At 39.1% G+C, this 23,186-nt stretch overlaps 1 protein-coding gene across 2 annotated transcripts in view; it reads left to right on the top strand.

Moving 5' to 3' along the window:
- brinp1 (bone morphogenetic protein/retinoic acid inducible neural-specific 1) overlaps positions 1-23,186 on the top strand; it is a 621,084-nt gene that overhangs the window by 377,988 nt on the left and 219,910 nt on the right. For both annotated transcript variants that reach the window (XM_039762747.1, XM_039762748.1), the window contains exon 4: positions 15,835-16,004. In XM_039762747.1, coding sequence (XP_039618681.1) covers positions 15,835-16,004 — 170 coding nt within the window. The remainder of the gene's footprint in view (positions 1-15,834; positions 16,005-23,186) is intronic.

The raw sequence follows: 23,186 nt of genomic DNA, 5'->3' as shown, positions 1-23,186 counted from the left end.
TATTATTTACTTTTCTTTGTATATTTCACTTGTGTCCTTTCAGGCAAATGTAGCATTTTAGACTTGGCACATTGATCTAAAAGATGGCAGCAAAGTACCCCATTTAATTACAAAATAGGCTTTTCAATGCAACAAGCCAATTCAGCACAAATCAATCTTACAAGCTTTTCAGCAAGGTAAGGTTTTTCATCACGCAACACTGCAAATTAAAGCTGGGCACAAAGGCAATTAGAGCAATAGAAGGCCACTCAGGGACTGCTAATTTAAAGTATGTGGCCCTGCTTAGTGTTTAGGGAATTGATAAAAACAATAAGAGTAGGACCCTCAGATGATTTGAGCATGGTTGTTAATTCTTTGAGAAGATCCATATAACAGGGGAATAACAAGAAGATTTGAAAATCATGCAAGATAGCCCATTGCAACTCTGAATGAAAAAGCAGATTATAAGATGAAAAGGTGAACAGATAAATAAGCAACTTCACACATTTCCTTATTTGAGAACTATGTTTTTACATATTTCAGCTTGACTTAATAACTGTATTGCGTTTCCTTTTTTACAGATTATCTGGTTTTCATTAAAAAAAATTAGCAGAAAATTAAAAATACTTTAAAAACTTTATTTGCAATAGATACTCAAGAACTGCAGTGTAAACTATGGTGGCTGCTACCTCATAGTTCCAATGGCCAGGGTTCAGTTTTTGGACTGGTCATTATAGAGTATATACTAGGAGACACTTGGACATCCGGTCCTGGAAGAATGATGGTGCAGATGCTTCTTACGAAACACAGCCCCCCAGGTCAATCTGATGAGGGTGCCACCACTTCTTTCATGTGTATGACTCTCTCTACGATCAAAGTGTATAACCAGCATTGCCAATGAAAACGATGTCAGTCTCTGCAATGTGCTTCACTGTTGCAAGATGTCGCCGTGGTTCTTTTTCTGTCAGTCATGCAGTGTGATGGCACCTGCTTGTTGAAAGAAGAACCTGAAGCCTAATTACATGGAAGTGGCAGTCCACCCTTGTAATTATTTGGTTGTGAATGATTTTCTTTAGTGCTCAGAAGGCATGACTTGTGTTTGGGAGGAAAACAATCAGTGAACCTGTGCAAAGAGATTTACTGTCAGCAGATGTTTCTGCCATTTTTGTTTCTGCATGCCAGTGCTGCTGAGGTTTTCCTGTCAAACAGGCTGTGAAAATTCCAACCTCCAATTCACAAGTTTTTGTTACCCATATCACGTAATAAGCTCATGATTAAGCGCAAGATTGACATCATGAAAAAAGTTTACTTGAGGTTTTTGCAAATTTATTAAAAATAAAAACTGAGAAATCACATGTACATAAGTATTCACAGCCTTTGCTCAATACTTTGTTGATGCACCTTTGGCAGCAATTACAGCCTCAAGTCTTTTTGAATATGATACCACAAGCTTGGCACACCTACCCTTGGCCAGTTTCGCCCATTCCTCTTTGCAGCACCTCTCAAGCTCTATCTGGTTGGATGGGAAGCGTCGGTGCACAGCCATTTTAAGATCTCTCCAGAGATGTTCAATCTGATTCAAGTCTGGGCTTTGGCTGGGCCACTCAAGGACATTCACAGAGTTGTCCTGAAGCCACTCCTTTGATATCTTGGCTGTGTGCTTAGGGTTGTTGTCCTGCTGAAAGATGAACCGTCGCCCCAGTCTGAGGTCAAGAGCGCTCTGGAGCAGGTTTTCATCCAGGATGTCTCTGTACATTGCTGTAGTCATCTTTCCCTTTATCCTGACTAGTCTCCCAGTTCCTGCTGCTGAAAAACATCCCCACAGCATGATACTGCCACCACCATGCTTCACTGTAGGGATGGTATTGGCCAGGTGAGGAGTGGTGCCTGGTTTCCTCCAAATGTGACGCCTAGGATTCACACCAAAGAGTTCAATCTTTATCTCAACAGACCAGAGAATTTTGTTTCTCATGGTCTGAGAGTCCTTTAGGTGCCTTTTGGCAAACTCCAGGTGGGCTACCATGTGCCTTTTACTAAGGAGCGGCTTCTGTCTGGCCACTCTACCATACAGGCCTTATTGGTGGATTGCTACAGAGATGGTTGTCCTTCTGGAAGGTTCTCCTCTCTCCACAGAGGACCTCTGGAGCACTTACAGAGAGACCATTGGGTTCTTGGTCACCTCCCTGACTAAGGCCCTTCTCCCCCGATCGCTCAGTTTAGATGGCCAGCCAGCTCTAGGAAGGGTCCTGGTGGTTTCGAACTTCTTTCATTTACGGATGATGGAGGCCACTGTGCTCATTGGAACCTTCAAAGCAGCAGAAATGTTTTCTGTAAACTTCCCCAGATCATGTCCAGTCAACTGAATTTACCACAGGTGGACTCTAATTAAGCTGCAGAAACATCTCAAGGATAATCAGGGGAAACAAGACGCACCTGAGATGAATTTTGAGTTTCATGGCAAAGGCTGTGAATACTTATGTACATGTTGTGGAGGACTGCCGGCTTCCCATGCCGGTCCTCACCCCCAGGCCGCCAGGAGGAGCTCTCCCAACAGCAGGATCGTGCCCCGAGGTCCAGCAGGACCTTATGGACTTTGTAGTGTTTATACACAGCCCTGCTGGATACCTTGGGGACCACCAGGAGTCGCTGTGGGGGGACTTGTGGGCTCTGTTGTGCCTTATGACCCAGGAGTACGTCACGGTCACGTGACGGGAAGGAATGGCGTGTTCCCGGGGTGAAGTAAAAGACTGATTGCCCTGACCCAGAAGGAATAAGGAACTGTGGACTGCTGGGACAGGAACACCTCAGGGGCTATAAAAGTACGGTGCCTCAGTCCAGACACTGAGCTGAGCTGGGAGGTAGAGGAGCAAGGTTTTCTAATAACCCTGTGCTCTAATAAGGATATGAAATAGATAGATAAAAATTGTATTTTAATATAGGTACTGTACTATAATGTTTGTTTCCTGCCTTGCACCCTCTGCTAGCTGAGATAGGCTCCAGCACCTCCCATGATCCTGTTCTGGATTAATCAGATTAGAAAATGACATGACTATAACGTTACAGGCCGAAGAGAGACAAAGTGGGCAGAGATGTTTCCTTACATCTTCATGAACCATCTCAGCTGCTGTCTATGTGGAGTTTACACATTATCACCATGCTTCTGTATGTTCTTTTCTTGTTCAAAAGTTTTTGCCTGCAGTGGATCAAAGTGTGACGTTTGACGAATGAGCACTGGAGAAGTAGATCAGGTTTATAGTCCTAGATAGTCCTAGACTGTATCATGCTATTCAGTAGTATGGTATTAAATTACATTAAAAAAATGTACAATTTAAAATTATTGCAATATTTTACAACCTCACAGCATGCATACAAATAGCCATTTTAACACTGATGCATAAAGTACACCGTGGCAGTACTTATGAGATGAGAAATGGTGTGAGTAGGGTTAACTGAACAAACTACAAATTTTCCTTTTTTTTGTATTCATCAGTTTCCTTATTATAACATCTTATCCATTTGAAAAGTTCTGGCTGTGGGTAACCCTGTAATGCATTAAGCAAGATAATATAACTGAACAGAGTTTCCCTTTATGATTTTCATTAGCTATATTTATGCTGATTATTAGAGATCCTGTTTTTTTTATTTTTTGTACTCTGTGCACACTCTGTTTTTCAACCTGTGACTTACAACCATTAGTAGACATTTTAGCCTGCAAGTACCATCAATTAAAATACTTTAATTTGGCATTTGGTGTTTCTCACTCTGGCTTTTGTTCAATTTTACTGTGGGAAAACAAAGCTACCTGCTGGTCTGAAAATTTGATGAAACATGGTTAATACAGGAGTAAGGCCACTATTAGATTTTTGCTTTGTTAAGCTGTCTCTAATGTTTCAACATTCTCTCTTTCATTTAAGATTGTCTGTTATCAGTATTTCACTTTATTTTTCCCAAACAGGTGTTTGTTTAACTTGACTTGATATCTATTCTCTACTGTATATATAAAATCCTAAGCCTAAAAGTGCAGTGGTTCAATGCAGTGGGACTTGTGGGCTAGCCGACTGCCCAGTGCCTCGATCAGGTAGTGGTGGCAGCACAAACAAATAAATAAAATGTAAGAACAATTGTGAAGAGCAAAAAGATCAGGAACAAAAAGGTTTGGACTGAAAGATGGAAAAGTAGCTACCAATAAGATTTTTTTCCAACAGCTGGATCACACATTAAAAAAAATCCATTTCAGCTGCGTTAAAATAAAATTCAGCTCACTCTTAATACTTTGGCATTTGATCTTGGCATATCCTAATTGTGAGCCTGGTTTCTTCCCCTGTTTTAACACTGTGGTTTGTTTTTTGGATTTGCAGCTTTAGGCTGATTTAGCATGACTGACTTTGAGTTGCAATGTTACCTAACCTGTACCCACTTGTTAACATTTAATGATCTAATGACCTAATACAAAAAAATACCTTTTTACTTTTTTTCCCCCTTGGAATAAACTGAACCACACAACATTAAAAGCACTTCAGCAAATTGACTTTCTTGCTTTTCTTCATGCTGTCTAAAAGTCTGATATACAGTAATATCATTGAAGGGGATTGTAAACGAAACCTTCAGGACTTTGAATGGAGTCTTTAGTCTCTCAAGCTGCATAAACATTACATCTGACCACTTCCAGCCATGAAGCCATAAGACTCCCCACAATAAATAATAGAGGCACAGAGAACTTTAAATTTTAAATATATTTATTTAACAATCATGAAATATAAATTCCAGGGACAAAAAAAATGGAAAGAAACTGCATAAACAGCAACATTCACAAAAACTAAACTTTCATTAACCTACCATTATATAGGACTGAATGTACAAATTCTAAATTTGGCTATGCCAATCTAAAAGGCAATGTATGAAAAACACATTCTACTCTGCTTCATTTTCTTCAATAAAATGCCTTTAAATGTCTCATCATATTACTGACTTGCCTGGAGCTGCAGTCTGCTACTTCCTAGCTGAATACCTTATGACACGGCCCTGTGGAACATTTTCTAAACATCCAAGTAGAGTGACGTCTGGGATCAGAGGTGCAGCAAAAAGTATCAGTGCGTCTTAGTGAATAGTACCTCCTGGAGTCTCATAGGTGTACTACATCCAAGATTTATGGTTGATTCAATGAAATGATTCATCTCTCTGGCCTGCTTTTGAACAGCTTGCCTTTCTAATTGTGTTGGGCCCCAGCCAGCTTAGCCAACATTGCCACAAACTACCCTTTGGTGGGTTTGGAGGTAATGGCAATAACTCTGCTGTGCCACAAAAGCAACTTTATTTTTGCTCCACATAACATATGGTATGTGAAAGGGGCACTGAGTGGACACAGACAGGTAGATGTTGTTGTAATGCACCACACACGTTTATTTACAATATTATGAAGCACACACAACCCACTTTCTCCCCAAAGTCCATGCCTCTCTTTCTCCACAGGTCTGCCTTCTCTCCTCTCCTCTGCTCCAAGCTCCAACCTATTCCACCCGAGGGAGGCGGCCCCTTTAATATCCACCCGGATGTGTTCCAGGTGCCTCCCAATAAGCAACTACCGACACTCCCTGGTGTGGCGGATGTGTCGGCTGTGCACCCGGAAGCTCTCCGGGTGTCCCTGGTCTTCTTCCCCCCAGCACTTCTGGGTGTGGTGGAAGTGCTGAGGGCCAGGGCTCTTCAGGCATCCGGGCGTCCTCTGGCAAGACCACAGGCCCCTATAGGGTTGAGCTGGTCCCCATACCATCCAAGGTGGCTGCCCTCTCATGGTCCAGAAGAGGCGTAGTCCCTCTTCCGGTCCACTTGGGCATCCCGGCTGGGTACCACCCCCAGCCGCTTGCCACAATATATATACTAGGGGTGCCAGGAACCTTAGCGCCTTCGGCACCCAACCCCTGGTAGGCCGCCCCACTTGCATCCAAAATCATGAAATTCTATAAATATGTAAAAGAAAAATTAATTATTATTTCACGGAGTAAAAATCATCCATCCATCCTCTTCCGCTTATCCAAGATTGGGTCGCGGGGGCAGCAGCTTGAACGGAGATGCCCAGACTTCCCTCTCATCGGCCACTTCTTCTAGCTCTTCCGGGGGAATCCCGAGGCATTCCCAGGCCAACCGGGAGACATAGTCCCTCCAGAGTGTCCTGGGTCTTCCCCGGGGCCTCCTCCCGATTCACCAAGTAGGTGTCCAGGAGCCATCCTGATCAGATGCCCGAGCCAGCTCATCTGATTCCTCTCGATGCGGAGGAGCAGTGGCTCTACTCTAAGCTCCTCCAAGATGACTGAGCTTTTCACCTTATCTTTAAGGGAAAGCCCAGACACCCTGCGGAGGAAACACATTTCAGCCGCTTGTATTTGTGATCTTGTTCTTTCGGTCACTACCCATAGCTCATGACCATAGGTGAGGGTAGGAACGTAGATCGACTGGTAAATTTGCCTTATGGCTCAACTCCTTTTTCACCACGACAGACTGATGCAGAGCTCGCATCACTGCAGACGCCGCACCGATCCACCTGTCGATCTCATGCTCCATTCTTCCCTCACTTGTGAACAAGACCCCGAGATACTTGAACTCCTCCACTTGGGGCAGGATCTCTCCCCCAACCCTGAGAGGGCACTCCACCCTTTTCCGGCTGAGGACCATGGTCTCGGATTTGGAGGTGCTGATTCTCATTCCAGCCGCTTCACACTCAGCTGCGAACCGATCCAGAGAGAGCTGAAGATCACGGCCTGATGAAGCAAACAGGACAACATCATCTCCAAAAAGCAGTGACCCAATCCTGAGTCCACCAAACCGGACCCCTTCAACACCCTGGCTGCGCTTAGAAATTCTATCCATAAAAGTTATAAACAGAATTGGTGACAAAGGGCAGCCCTGGTGGAGTCCAACTCTCACTGGAAATGGGTTTGACTTACTGCCGGCAATGCGGACCAAGCTTTGACACTGGTTGTACAAGGACCGAACAAAATGGCCCATTCAGACTCAATGTCCCCCATCTCCCTCGGGACGTGGTCGAAGTTCTGCCGGAGGTGGGAGTTGAAGCTACTTCTGACAGGGGACTCTGCCAGACATTCCCAGCAGACCTTCACAATACGTTTGGGCCTACCAGACCTGACCGGCATCCTCCCCTACCATCGAAGCAAACTCACCACCAGGTGGTGATCAGTTGACAGCTCCGTCCCTCTCTTCACCCAAGTGTCCAAGACATGTGGCCGCATATATATATACAATATAAAAAATAACAGAAAACAATTACAAGTAGAAAAGGGAAAACAAATACTGTGTATAATAGAAAACATATAATTCCCGCAATCGGCCAATAGCTTGGGAGTAGGCTATACTTATCGAATATGCCACTAGGTATTGCTTGCCCACAGTTGTGTTAATCAGTCTGCCAAATGGTATTGTGCTGAGCTAATCAAGTGCTAATCAAGTCATTTGTTCTACAATTGTGTGAGTGACTGCTGCAATTCTTTTTCTCCAAGGCAAAAAAACACATCGGGTCATATTGAACATCAAAATAGTGATGATTGCAGTTTTGCATATTAAGGACTTGTTAATAAAGAGTTTCCCTCTGAAAAGACTTTTAATCAGCAACATTACACTGATCTGCTGGGTGTCTGCGACAAAGGATGGGGAAAAAAATTCTCCAGAGTAGTGGTTCAAGTTTACCTGCACACACCGCATTGTCAGTCAAAGTGTTTGTGAGCAAAAACAGTGTTGTTGTTCCTTTGCACCCTCAAATCTTCCAGATCTTGCTCCCTGTGATTTCTTTTTGTTCCAGAAATTAAAATTGAGACTGAAGGGAAGACGATTTGCTACCTTGTTAAAAATGCAGAAAAAAATAAACACAGGAAGCTGTAGACACGGATACAAAAGATGCGTACAGGAAATGTTATCAGAAATTAAATAAGTGCTGGGTCAAGGATACTGCATCTCAAGGGAAGTATTTTGATGGTGACTAAAATGGAAAAGCTGTAAGTTGTATAATAATTTTTTTAACAATGCAGGAAAATTTTGGGTCCTCCCTCTTAGGTAAATAGTTACAGAAAAAACTAATAGTACAGTTTTCTCCAGAAAACAAAAAATATGAAAAGAATACAATTACATGTAATAAAACGAAAAGAGAAAAATAACAATCAATTGTGGAGTCACAGGAACAAATGAATTGAAGGAAATTTTGGTTAGAGAAGATGCAGATGTCATAGTAATACAAACAATAGGCAAAGGCAATGGAGAGCTGCAGAACAAACTAACGAAACTTTAAAAGTGTTATTGCCATTTGTCCAATTGGGCTCCTTGGCACAAGGTTGACATATTTAGAAATGGTAAATTCAAAACTAGTCAACTTGTTTTTAATTAAATTTGAACTAATTATTAAATTCCATGAAAAAACCTTTATACAAATTTAAAGCCCAAGTAAACCTATGAATAGTGAACCTGTAATCAATAAATTAGCATGAAAAACGAGTATATTAAAGGGAATGATAGAGATGTCAGAGTGATATTGCTAATATGCAAAGGCAATAGATGCAGAACAAACTGAAGAGAATTCAACCAAGTGTTTGTGTCCTTCATCCAATATGGTCCTTGTATAGACCAGTGCTCAAGATCAACACAACTGAAAATTTAGATTAAAAAATTTTGAGGATCATCTCTTCTTTGTGGCGGATTACAAAAAGAAGAGAAATTTTAACTAAATATTTAATGCCTTAAAAATGATAGAATAGTAATGTAAAGTCTAAGGAAACCTATGAATAAAGTGTCTATAATAAGGTTTAGAGTTTTTTTTTTTTAAAAATTAGTAAAAGGAAGATGCAGATAAAAAAGTGAGGCAACAGAGAGCTGTGGAACAAAGTGAAGGAAATCCACTGATGTATTATCGTGACTCTAGTTCAGACCAGGGCACAAGGTTGGCACAATTGGAAATGTTCCCAAACCCAGTCTCCATTGCCAGGGGTCTAGTCTGTCTAGGACTTGTTTGCCTATGCCTGACATTAAACTTTATCTTGAAGGTTGTTAGCCAAGAAAATGGCTTCACATCTCAGTTTCAGAGCAAAGGTCAAAGTAAGGTGAAGAGGTTTCAGATCTTCTCTGCCTCCATAAAATAAGGAGTGCATGATTGCTTTTAAGTAAGTTGGAAGAACTGTCACATTTCATAGTGAGTTCAGGTACTGTGGCATTTTGGGTACTGCATAGAGCCTGCTTAAACATTTTATTTTAGACTCTGTTCTAATGCTTGACAGGTTTCATCTGAAAAAAAAAGCGGGAGGGTACTTGACATCCATGTGAAAAATAATATAAAAAAGGCAACCACATTACGGTCCAGACACCGAAATGCTGATTAAATTCGTCCAGTTTACTGCCTAGGGAGGGAAGTTAACGTTTATTAGCATAGCAACAGAAAAATAGTCTATTGATGACTCATTCTGACCCTAGAATGCTGGTGAGTTTCTACAGGGAAATTTTGGAAGGGACAAAACATGTTCCACTTGTGGACACAACAAGCTGGACCTGCATTAGCTTAAATGCCTTTTAATGTAAACCTGTGATTTAACTGGGTAGGTCTAACCACATCTTCTTACCACTTACAAGCCTGTTATCAGATGGCAGCAGCTCTCTTTTTTCCAAGCCTGAAGTTCTTGGGTACATGTTTTAGAGGGTTGTGGTTCGTTATAATATGTGTATTTTTCAGCATCTATCTATCTATCTATCTATCTATCTATCTATCTATCTATCTATCTATCTATCTATCTATCTATCTATCATTAAAATCAAATATTTTAATTGATACAGCCCTTCTTATAAAAGAGGAGGAGGACTTACAATTTTTCTAGTCTGAAAAAGAACATTTATATGTCAGAAGATGCACTTTAAATGACATAATGATGTCACTTGTGTTCTACTACTTCAATTCTCAAGTTCAGCTCACTGCGTACCCCTGAGAAAATCACTCAATTTGCCAGTGCTCCAATTGTGAAAGCTATATTATTATTATTTTTTTTAGTCTATAATTGGCAGAGGCTTTTACCTAAGGCAACTTTCAGGATCAGAATACACCACAACTGCTTTTATATCATTTTTTTACAAGAAGAACATGGTAAGGTTAAGCAATTTGCTTGGAATCCTATAGTGTGATATGTAAAGCAACTGCAATGCAGCCTATTTTAGGATTTGTCTCAAAGCTTCAGTTTAGTTCAGTATTATACTAGTTCTCCTAAAGTTCCACCATTAAGTTAATTAACATTAAGTATTATGTTCTACTAATTAACATTATGTTCAGCTAATTAACATTAAGTATTATGTTCTACTTATACAAATTTACCAAGAAAAAAATTTAATGTTTCAGAACATTTGGTCTAGACAACTTAAAGTTACTCTGAGATCATAATGAAAGTAATTTTCAGAGATACGCTGAGAATAAAAGTTATCATCAAGATGAGCATCCCATATTATCACAATCACTTCTCATAGAAGTGGGATTTTAACAAAGAAGATGAGTATATCATTTTGTATAGACAACTCAATCAAAGCTGCAGCTGTCAGAGATTTATCACACAGGTGTATACAACAAGATTTATTGAGTTTTCCTCAATCTTGGCAGCCATATTTCTCCGTGTATGAGTTGGGCCTTTAGCCAGACTGTGAAAGCCCACACTTTTTTACAGTCTGGGAAAGGGGCCTACAGGCAGGCAAATGGTTTTCCACAAAAGTGTTTAACCCTTGATTTTCAGATTTTGTGATTGCCACAAAAGTCTTGCTAAGCTATCTTATCATTTTGGAAACACTATAATTTAGCTGCACAATAGTTTGTAGCAAAAGACATATAAATCAAATTCAATAATGGACTGTGGAGTCAGTCTTGTGCTTCTCTGAATCCCATACTGGAAGATGTGTGTTCAGAAGGCAGATACATAGATGGATGTTCAACTGTTTGTATAATTATGGATAAAATGTCATCACCTCAATATTAATCTTTCAAAGTAAGATATCCTGTACTTGCCTTCTGATTCTATGCACTCAGATTCGTCTCTTAGCATTGCTCTTGATGTTACCCTATTGGCATTGGGCACAGTCAGGAATCCCTATGTGACACTGGACTCCTCATTTTCATTCATAGAATATATTTCTTCAGTGATCCTGTCATGTCATTTCTTTCTTTATAATTTTTTAGAAAACATTCAACCCTTCCTTAAAAATGATGCCACTCGGCTGGCCTATTGCAACTCCCTGCTGGGGGAAACCTTCTTTAGCTGCTATCATACCTCTCCTGCTTGTCTAGTATTAGCTGCTCGAATGATGTTCTTGGTTCCTTACTCCACTCCTACCACTCCTCTGCTTTTGGTCTCTTCACTGGTTTCCTATTACTGCAAGGAACCAGTTCAAAACTCTTGTCTTGACATATAGTCTTCTGACAGGTTCTACTCCTCTATACATACAGTCTTTGGTCTCTCCATACATCCCTTCAGAAAGTCTCCCTTCTGTCGCCATTCCTCCTGTTGCCAGATGTGCAGAGACGTTTCTGTTCTTGCTCGAAAGCTGTGGAATGATTTTCCTTTGGCTATTCAAATTGCACCAAATGTACTCATGTTCAAGCATCTTTTGAAGACACACCTTTCCATTAAATATTTTGAGACTGTTCAGCTTCTCCTGTACAGAATAGCTGCTGTTGTATAGACAAAGCATTTTGGATGGTGATGTTCGTTTTAGTCTAGTTACAGCTATAATTATATGGTAGTATTATGACTCCCTATTACTCATTTTCTTTTTATCTTGCTCTCTGTTGCTTGGTCAGGACCTTCTGTCTGTGTGATCCTGCAGTTGTATGTTATGGTGGCCCCACCCCCTGAAATTCAATTTTAAAGGGAAAGAGAGCATAACTAAACATATAAATATAACAAATAAATAAAATATAGAAGTAAAATAAAAAACATAAAACAATGTGATGGCACAGTACGTGGTGGCTGGCTGGTTGGTAAGGTAACTAGCTGAACCCTTAGTGTTTCATATATCCTGTGCTATTTATTGTAACAGCAATCTCGGCATTACATGTGTTTGGTGGTAGTGGTTACCCGCTCAGACGGTGGTGCCTTTCTTTCGCCTTTCCCGGTCCTCCAGAGCATAGAGGAGAGGCACCATAATGCCGCACATGATCTTATGCTCTCAGTAATTGGTGGTGGTGGTGGTTGGGGGGGGTTAGGGTAAACACGTTCTGCATCGTGATTGCATATGTATGAGGTTGATTAGCATGCTCCATTTATTGAAGTTTCCTGGCGGTGTTGGAAGCGTGTTCATTTATGCTAAATTACAAGGTGATAGTAATTTATAAATAGTGAACAGCGTATAAATTGCATACGGTAGATTTTATAAATCTGATTTTTTTTTGTATGCATTTTCCCAATTTTTTTGCTATGCACATATCTTCCTGCCAGAATTCACACACAGATTTATAAACAAGGCCCCTGGTTTCAATCCTTTGCCTATGTTTTTACTTCTGTTCCCAGTTTGCCCTTAATTCTGTCTGCTAATTTTCCCAGTGGCAGAACAGAGTGGATGGTTGGCATTGGGTACAAATAAGAGTGAAAGAAATTGTCTTTTGGGGTACTATGAGGTGGAAGAACCGAATAATTGTGAGGAATATGGTTTAGATATTACCTCTGAGTAAACAGGTGTCATAGAAGAGGTGGGTTGTTGGCTTGTTGGAGTTTTTTAAGCCTGAACTTTTAATGTATTCATTGAGTTCATTTGTTTTGCTCTTTCTATCCATCCATCCATCCATTTTCTAACCCGCTGAATCCAAATACAGGGTCACGGGGGTCTGCTGGAGCCAATCCCAGCCAACACAGGGCACAAGGCAGGAACCAATCCTGGGCAGGGTGCCAACCCACCGCAGGACACACACAAACACCAAGCGCACACTAGGGCCAATTTACAATCTAGAACCAGCATGTCTTTGGACTGTGGGAGGAAACCGGAGCGCCCGGAGGAAACCCACGCAGACACGGGGAGAACATGCAAACTCCACGCAGGGAGGACCCAGGAAGCGAACCCGGGTCTCCTAACTGCGAGGCAGCAGCGCTACCACTGCACCACCGTGCCGCCCTGCTCTTTCTATATTTATTTATTTTTTATAGATATAATTTTATTGCTTTTATTGAAATCACACAACATTCCATACAAATAGATACATTTTACAAAAAATACGATTGAAAACAAATCAACCCCCCCCTGAGAAAAAGAGCATGTAAAGTAGAATAACACTTAAAGCTAGTAAAAATGAGTAAATAGATGAATTAATATATGAATAAGGATACATGGAGAAGAAAAAGATGGCTATGTGCCATTAATGATGTTTTAATTGTCATTCTGCAATATGATCTTGTGACACTTCATAGTAGAGTCCAGCTCCCTAACCATGCTTACTGTAAATCCATTTTGTTGACAACTGCATCATTATATGTCCATCATGTGCAGCATTTTTGAGAAGAATGAGGTACATATCTGGCTACAATTGGATAGGCTCATCCAAATGTGTTTAATGTTTTTTTATCTATATCACAGGCAAAAACTGCAAAAATGGGCAAGAGGTTAAAATAAGCCTTTCACATTTTATATAGAAGAATGTCTAATGATTTAGAGCAAACACCTCACTTTTACTAGGCTGATCATAAATCAAAAATCCAATCTCCACCTAAACACGTGTCTAAATGCATACAGCAAGAATGTTTGAGGCTATCCTTTAATACTTATTTTCTCAGGCTGCTGAAACAGCATTTTTCAGCACTGCAGAGGACAACATGCACAATCTTTAGCATCCCTGATTTTTTTCCTCTTTTGTTTACCAAGTGTGAAATCTTTTTTCCAAGTGAATGATTTTTTTCTACTTTGCTTGTTTGTTATTGTTCTAACAAATGTATTGTAGAAGAATTTAATATTTCTATATAGTATTTTTATCATTATGTTTAGAAAAAACTGGAATATTTCAGATCTGTAACAGAAAGTGTGGCAAAAATAATAAGAAAAACTTGTGGAAAATAAAGAGAAAGAGTAAACAGCCTTATTTTCACAAAATGGATAACTTGAAATGTACTTTATTATGTTACCACAAGGAAAACTTGCCTCTGTTTTGTTAGAGTGAAAATATTAAAGCAAAAAAGGCAGATTGAATGTACCAGTAGCAATAGAGACCAACATTTCTGGTCAAAATGCTGTTTACAAAAATATCCTTAAAGAATATTTAGAATAATACTAAAAGTTACGCAAACAAAACTGAATTAACTGCTTTGTACTAGTTGTTTTTTGCTCTGACAAAATACAGTAGTTTGTCTTCTCAATAATCACAAACATATTGCTACTTACGTCTCATATCATAAAGAACTTTGAGAGACTTGTCCTGGACAATATGAGCTCTCTTATGGTAGAGCACCTGGACTGACCGCAGTTTGCCTATTGGACAAAGTTTGGAATGGAGGATGCAATTATCTCTGCTCCACAAGGCTTATTCTCACCTGAACAAAGCTGGCAGCACTGTGACGATTCTGATTTTTGATTTCTCCAATACCTTCAATACTATCCAGCTGTCTCTGTTAAGGGGTAAACTCAAACATATGCAGGTGGATGGGCTGAGCCTGTGGTGTCCTGGAATATGGACTATCTCTCAGGCAGACCACAGTTTGTGAGACTTAAGGACTATGTGAGCAACACTGGAGCACCACAAGGAACAGGCCTATCTCCTTTTCTCTTCATGCTGTACACCTCTGACTACAAGTATAACAGCAGGTCATGTCACTTGCAGAAATTCTCAGACAATTCTGCACTTTTATATTGATAAGGGGGATGAGACAGAGGAGTGAAGTGAAGAACTTTGTTTCTTGATGCAAAGAGAACTGTCTGCATCTTAACATCAGTAAAAACAAGGAACTGGTTATCGACTTTCGCCTCACCAAACAGCCCCATGTTTGGTCACTATTTGAGCAGTGGATGTAGAGGTGGTACATTCTTACACGTTCTACCACAATGACACGTTGAACTGTTCTCACAACACTTTGAAACTATATAAGAAAGGACAGAGTAGACCATTTTTCTTAGGAGATTGAATTCCTTTAATATGGAAAGTGACATCCCTCATGTCTTCCACAACTCTATGATGGCCAGTGTGATATTCAACACTGTGGTGTGCTGGGCTGGTAACATCACTTCAGGAGAGGCCTAATGAATTAACATGCTAATTAAAAGCACAGTTTATGGGCTGCACTCAGGACCCCCAGGAGGTTGTAGCAAATGAGAGAATTAAAACAGAATTGCCATTATGAACAATGCTGCACATCCTCTTCCTGACATACTAACACTGAGGACTTTCAGCTAGGGTTAGGAATAATTGGCTAAAGAATAACTACAGTGCCTCCTTTCTACCTGCAGCAATACTGCATAATGCCTCAGTATGATCGTAACTGCTGACAAATAAAGTTGTCAGTTCTGTCTATCTATCTATCTATCTATCTATCTATCTATCTATCTATCTATCTATCTATCTATCTATTTGATATATAGTGCCTTTCATATCTATCTATCTATCTATCTATCTATCTATCTATCTATCTATCTATCTATCTATCTATCTATCTATCTATCTATCTATCTATCTATCTATCTATCTATCATGAAAAATTAAGCAATGTAATAACTACATCCATTGTAAATAATTATTTTACTATTAGTTCATAACGATTAAAGACACACTGAAATGAGGTTTGTTTTTGATGGCACATTTCATGTACAGTATACTTTGTTAATAAGATTTTAACAGAAAAATACTTATCATTTTCTGTCTAGGTGAAGAGGCACTGACTATGTATATGGACAAAAGTAAACTGGACAGAAAAACAGTCAATGCTACTCAGAGTGTGGAGGCACTATATCAGCTGGCATCTTCATATTTCATCGACAGAGATGGGACAATGAGACGACTTCATGAAATTCAAATTTCCACCAATGCCATTAAGGTACTTTTCAGCTTCTTTTCAGTGGTATTGCAGCTGAAGCAACGATGCAAATCTGAGATATAATTATCTTACAATGAGTCTTGGAAGCAGACATTTTACTTTCTGCAATACATTTGCTCAACATTTAGGAATACCTTACATGACATTTCTGACTATGTAAGAGTCTAATTTATTATATAATTAGAGGCAACAATGCTGTATTTCTTTATAGAAATAACATTCAATACAAAGTGATGAACAAAATGAATATGTGCTCATTCCATAAATTGAATATGATGGAAAGTAAAGGAAAATGATACAAGAGAAAACTCATTGTTATGATTGAAATGATATTATTATATTCTAGTAGAAAAAGCTGTATAATAAAGATGAAGTTTTTCAAAATAAGATTAGCGTCTACTTTGGTGGAGTGGTTAGCACTGCATAATACTACCAAAACTGTTCAAATTCGGCCCTAATGGTCTGAATGGGATTTTTTCCCAGGTACTCTGGCTTTCTTCTCATGTGCCAAAGACAAGTATGACTGGTTAAATGGCAACTCTAAATTAGCTCAAAGTGACTGTCTGTGTATCACAGGGTCCTGCAATAGATTGGCTTCCCGTATTTTGTGGGGTTGTCTCGTAACAGGCCCTGGCTCTCTACAACCCTTCTGTTGGATTACTTGGGTTAAGAAAATAAATTGATCGTAACTATTAATGTTCTGGAAGTTGTGATTCAAGAAATCCACCTTAGATATCTCTTCAACTCTGAATAAGTGCCAAGAACCACACCAGATTAGCTTACCCATAAAGACATCATATTGCTAAAATTGCCCAAAATGATTTAGTTACTACTTCCTGCAGCTTTATTAACACTGGAACTGCACAGATACTTGGAGTAGAAGACAGGCTTTTTAGATGAACTTAAAGCAAACTTTGACAAAAGGACAATAACGATCCCATTGAAGTGACGTTAATTACAAAATATCTTTTCTTTATTGATGTTAATGGAGAGTTGCAATGAAATTAAAGTAGGTGATAGCATCACTGATTGATGCATCAATATTAGATTCTTATGCAATAGATTTTATTTTATTTTTTTCTCTCGGTTGTTATCTTTTTCTGATCTTTTTCATACTATTTAGTCCTTTGAAGCATTTAGATTTCTGTTTTGATAATATTTTGTGTTTTGAACTGTATTCAAAACAGTCAAATTGTTTTTGTTTCGCTTCCCAAAGCCATTTTATTCAGTATGGGTTGTGACCCATAATGTCATCAGTGAAATGGTGTTATACTACATTTTTCTTTAATATTAATGTCACTGTCTCTATGCTCACTGGTATGGATTTATTCACATGTGCATGTTAAATTTGGCACACAGGGGCTCAACAGTTAGAATTGCTAGCCAAGCATTGGATTAGATAGCCAAAGACAATTGGAGGATTGTATAGTCAGCTTAAACACAGAATAGTGTATTTCTGTCCTCTGTCAGTACAAAGTCTTATTTCCTTGTTGGGAGAATGAGAACTGGCATGTAAGCACTATGATATTTCTATATTTTGTGGAGGATGAGTTCAGCCCTTTCCTGCCCTTGTTTGGAGACAGAAAGGACCAGCAAGTTGAAGAAGAACAGTATAAAAGGCTTGGACAACAGACAGACCCTTTGGGGCACGTGTCGGCAATGTTCCGAAAAACCTCCCAGTGTGGGGACGAGAAATGGCAGCCTGTGTTGATACAGATTCCCACCTGGATAAAGTCTGTCCATATGCCTCCCGTCTGTAACCGCGTTAACCGTCAGTAAATGTAAGCTAAAGTGTATTTTTTCTCATGTGATTCTTGTACCCCGTAATCACGATGGGAGGGATATCGTCTTTTCTGGTATATTACTATATTGTTTAGTTACTTAATATGCCACAATTTCAAAAGAACACATTTCCAAGAGAGCTAATGCCTCTTCAGGAAACAAATGGTTAAAAAAGTCAGTATGGTGTATTTTCTGGTATCCGAGATTGTGGATAATTTCCATAATGCTTTGTGTGAGAATTTCTTTTATTAGTGTTTCCTTGTGAAAGAATTTTAGTTACAATATTTTCCTTTAATTAAGGCTTTTGTTTCTTGTTTTGATGACAGTGGCTTTTGGTCTTCTGGTGCCACACTTTGCTTGATTATCCTGACTGCATCACATGTCCTTGACTCTATTCTATTAAATCTTCCCTCTTCCAATTACAGCAGAAAAGAACTCATTGACACTCAGTCATTAGATGGCCTGAGGGTGGCAATCTAGTCTGTGGATTTTTGATAAACTTGGACTGAGGAAATAAACCAACAAAAATTTCCACACTTAAGAATGCTTACTATGGTTATCCTGATAATAACTGTTGCTATAATAATCTCCTATATATAATGAATATACATGTGAATACCATAAAAACATACAGTTGTCCTTCCCTCACTAGTGCCCATAAGGGTCTTCACATTACCATGACTATACACAAGCCTAATTTTGCTCCTTTTCAATAATCCATGAAGTGCAATTTTTTTCCCATAATTAAAAACTAGCCATGTGCGCCCAACTACATTGCGCATGTTAAAGTTGTCTGTGAAGGGCTCCCTGTTTAAACGCGGCTGACAGTCATGAACTGGACTCGTCGCACAGCATTATGATTTTTTATAAGGGAAACAAAATTACAAAAGAAAACCCTTCGACATTGATTCGATAGGAACAGCCTACTCGGAATCACTGTCCGAACAGTAATTATGTGGTGGTGTAGGAGCATTTCTGCTTCTGTCCGTTCACAGTCCATCTCGTTTTCACGACGCTATCATTTCCTCTCACGATGTCTTCTCAACCTTTCTCCAATCTCGCAGGTTGCTTTGTGGCAATCCAAAGAGTAGGGCAATATACACGGAGCAATGGTTATAAAAGGGGGGCACATAGGTATCCAGGCTCTTTAAAGCATAAAAAAGGATCACTTCACTGACATGTGAGCAAGCCACGGTACAACTGTGAGACGCACAGCACTCGCCGCTACTAACGTAACAATAATAATTTCCGGAACGTGCTGTTACGTTGTCATTCATTTTACCCACTGTCTTTCTTTCATTCATATGTTACGTAGGCACATACCTTTTATCTTCAGCAATCTCTTTCTCTAACCAGGCCTCAGGAGCTAACCAGCGTAACACTGTCCACCACCCCTTTCGTTATTCCGGCACATTGTTGACATCCGTGAGTAACAACAACGTACTAAACTGGAAGGTGGGATGCGTGGAATTCGCGGACAAACAAAGATCAAGATCTAAATGAAGATCTCTTTAGTTAATTTAAAGCACAGCAATTTGTTTAGTTTCAATGTCTGTGTTTTGAGGTGTGACTGGAGTACTACAGTCTTCAGTAGTATAAGCCTGGAGGAGATTCTTAATGCAATGCCTATGATTTAGCTGTCTCTCACTGCCATCTAGTGCATCTTCTTCTAATTCATTAATGATCAAACAAAGATCAAGATCCAAATGAAGATTATATATAGAGATAATTTATATCTTTGTTCAAGTGTGGCTGATTATTGGAATAATACCACAATTTCTTTGGCTTCCCTGGCATACTCATTTACAGATAAAAGTCTTAGAGTAACAGAATGAACAAAATCTTGCTGAAGGTGGCCTTGCCACAAGCCATTCCCTTTACACATAATTTCGCCATATGAATTCCTGTTATCCACTGGGGCTATGTTCCCGAAAAACACTGCAAATATTGAAGCATTGGTTCCGTGGGGAACTGGGGCTGGGTTCATGCGGACCCTATTCACAAGTCACTTTTACTACTTGTTACCATAACTTCGGAGTACTTGGCAAAACACTTTTAGTTAGCACTACACTTCACTGCCTTTGTTGAAATTTAACAAAAATATTTGAAAAATAGTGTAAAACACAGAGAACGTGTGGAATGCTATCAGAACACTAAGACTTGTTAACACAACAGAAGCCACAGGAATGAAGTCATTAAACCACATAAGCAAAACAGACAAGTGGGATCCCAGGCCTCTGTGGGATGGAGGGAGTTACTGCATCTTGATCATTCCAACTTGTATGAGACAAGTGGGCAGGACTCTCATGCTCAGAAGTAGGGTGGATGGGATGGAACATAAACACTCCGCTTTCACACTGTCGAGGCTTGGTAATGATCCTTCCACAGGTTCACCGATGAAAACCTTGCTACAACTCTTACTTCCTCTAAATAGTCAAATTCTATAATTTTCCTGGTACTTCACCAGAGGCCACAAGAGACCGTACTGGGGCTGATCTGAGGACCTAATTGAACCATCCAAGCAGTAGTAGTGACAGGTGATGTGTACAAAGAGCATATACTTAATCAGTGTAAGCTTATGACCGGCACTTATTGGGAATTCCTTTTTAGCAGGGAATAATTGCAAACCCACTATGAGAGGGGTTGAACAGCCATACCCACACTTCACTGTGCGGGACAGGCACATGTCCATCCATTCAACATAGTGCGTGTGCATCGCCATACATCTAAGGGCATCACTAATGTTGTATTACTCAATCTCACGAGTGTCTGCTGCGCGATGGACCATCTAGTTATTCTTCTTCTACTCTGCATGATCACTGACTGGACTGATTGGGAACATGCACTGATAGCGCGGTGCTGCACCCACCACATGATGCACCACTTGGATTGGGACCCACGTGCAGCGGGTGACACCTCAGCTTCACACTGAAACAGTGTGAGGTTTTTTACAGTGGCTGGCGTGACAATCCTGCTCGCAACCCTGAAATTTTCCCTGTAAGTTGGAGGACCTGCTTGTAGGGTTGGATTTAGAATAATGTCAAGACCAGGAGTTTGCATGATCATGAATAGACAAGATGAGACCACAGGTATCTGGAAATGGGTTATACTCTTATAATAACAGGTACATGAATTTGTGATAATGGAATCCACAGAAAGCAAGGATTTAGAATATATTGCATCTAAAGTCGGCTATTTGTTTACAAATGTATAGAATTCATACTTCAGACATAACAAACATAATAACTGGTAGAATATATTGCATTTGATTGACTTACACGACTACTTCGGTATTTATCACATGAATTGTAGCATTTTAAAATTATATGTTTATAATGTACAATATTAAAACAACTAAGCAAAACAGTGGAAAAAAATGATGTGTATTTGTTTTGTTGATTTATGATATTTAAAGTGAGATTGCCAATTTAATTTTCATGATCTGGGCCAAACTTATTTATTGGCCCTGCTGTAGAATATTCTTCTGTTCACTAATGAATGGTTTCATTCCAATATGCAGTTAATGTCCAGTTAATGTCCTCCTGTTCATAACTTATCAGTGCATCAAGTCACTCTGAAAAACCAAACATACCTGATATTTCTTCTTTTGATTTATCTTGTTGAAAATATCAAGAACCAGCCTTCAAGCCATCTGTAGTTTTAAGTTAAATAATCCATCGTTATTTAAAATATAATGTTGTACTGTGTAATTTAATTATGCATATAAGAACATAAAGTTTTAGACTAAAGTCAGGTGATAGATCTTGCTAACCATATTCAAAGGGCCACAGGAAGACGATTTTATAGCACAAGAGCTGAAAGGTACAGCTTTAGCTTATCTGGTCACACAAATAGATAAGTTGGTAGTAATCATTTCTCTGTGTGATCATAAAATATTTATTGAATAAAGATTAAAATGTTAATATTTTAATATGTGCTTCTTATTAATGTTTAATAAATCTCTAAAGGTAATTAATCACATTTAAATTAGTTTGGATAGGTTCCGCTCCAACACAGAAATGAACACAAAAATGAAAGGCAGGCTAACTCAGTGGGTTTCACAAGAGGATAAGCCTTAACATTTTGAAGCCTGGGAGATACCAAATGATTTCATAAGGAAGTTGAATTAATCATTCTCTGGCTCCTTATTTCCTCAGAACAGTGGTACATCGTATTGTTCAGGAATGTATTACATAGTGAGCACTGGAACTCTGGAAGAAATTTAACATGAATCATTAATGTGTATAAAAATGCATTGTGTTAAAATACATTTTGCATCTCATTATTGTTTGATTGCCGGTTAACACAGAAAGGAACAATTAAGAGTTCATCATATCAAAAAAAAAAAAATGTAAAATTAACACTAGGTTAGTGCTGTCCATTAGTAGCAGTATATGGTTACTAATTTTAAAAAGTGCCTGGAATTAAAGTCTGCAGCCAGTGCACCCTCCAGGATTTCAGTACGACACCCTTATATTATGTTAATTGAAAATCTCACACCTTTATTATCTAAATGTAGCCCATCGCAGAAGCTTACATAGTGTTGTTTTCACACACAGATGGAAACTGTTAATAAAAATCGGAGCAGGTAAAATACTTTTAGTAGACTAGGATGTTACATTTTTAAATAATTTAGTAGTTAATTTATCATGTTCAAACTTTGTTTACAAAGAAAATCAAAAATATATTTCACAATTACATTGAGTTTTCTATGAAATGCATTTGAATACTTTACATTAGGTTTTTCTCAGTACAAAATTTTCTTGGCAAAATATTTATAACTTCAAAAAGGCTCAGTCCTATAAGGAAATGTTTATACTCATTTTTTAATATATTGTAAATTTATGTTATTATTATGCATTACAGTCATATGCTGAAATGGAAAATGGTGCCACATGCTGTAGGCAGAATGTCATCCTGCCATCTATCTATTATATAGTACATTTTCTCTCTCTCTCTCTCTCTCTATATATATATATATATATATATATATATATATATATATATATATATATATATATATATATATATATATATATATACTGTATATATGTGAGTGTGTGTATATATTGCAAAGGCCAGTCCTTACACAGACAGGTGTAGGACACAAGTTCAAAGCACACATGGCTTTTTTTTTCCCTTGTGGGAAACATCTTTCCCGTCTCCCACAAGCTGGGCAAAACAATTCCAAGCACAATAACAAAACACAATTCTTTTCCTTTTTCTTCTTCTTTTTCTCCACCACTCCTCCCAGAGTGGTGGCTGCTGGCTCCTTTTATAGCCCACCCAGAAGGGCTCCAGGTGTTTGATGACTTATTTCTGGCAGCTCTTCTAGGTGTGGCGAGAGTGCTGCTTTCCAGGGCTCAGCAGCAACTGCAGCACCCCTTGGTGGCACCCATG

Source organism: Polypterus senegalus, chromosome 9, assembly GCF_016835505.1.
Source record: "Polypterus senegalus isolate Bchr_013 chromosome 9, ASM1683550v1, whole genome shotgun sequence".
NCBI lineage: Eukaryota > Metazoa > Chordata > Cladistia > Polypteriformes > Polypteridae > Polypterus > Polypterus senegalus.
This window is presented reverse-complemented; position numbering and strand designations above follow the sequence as displayed.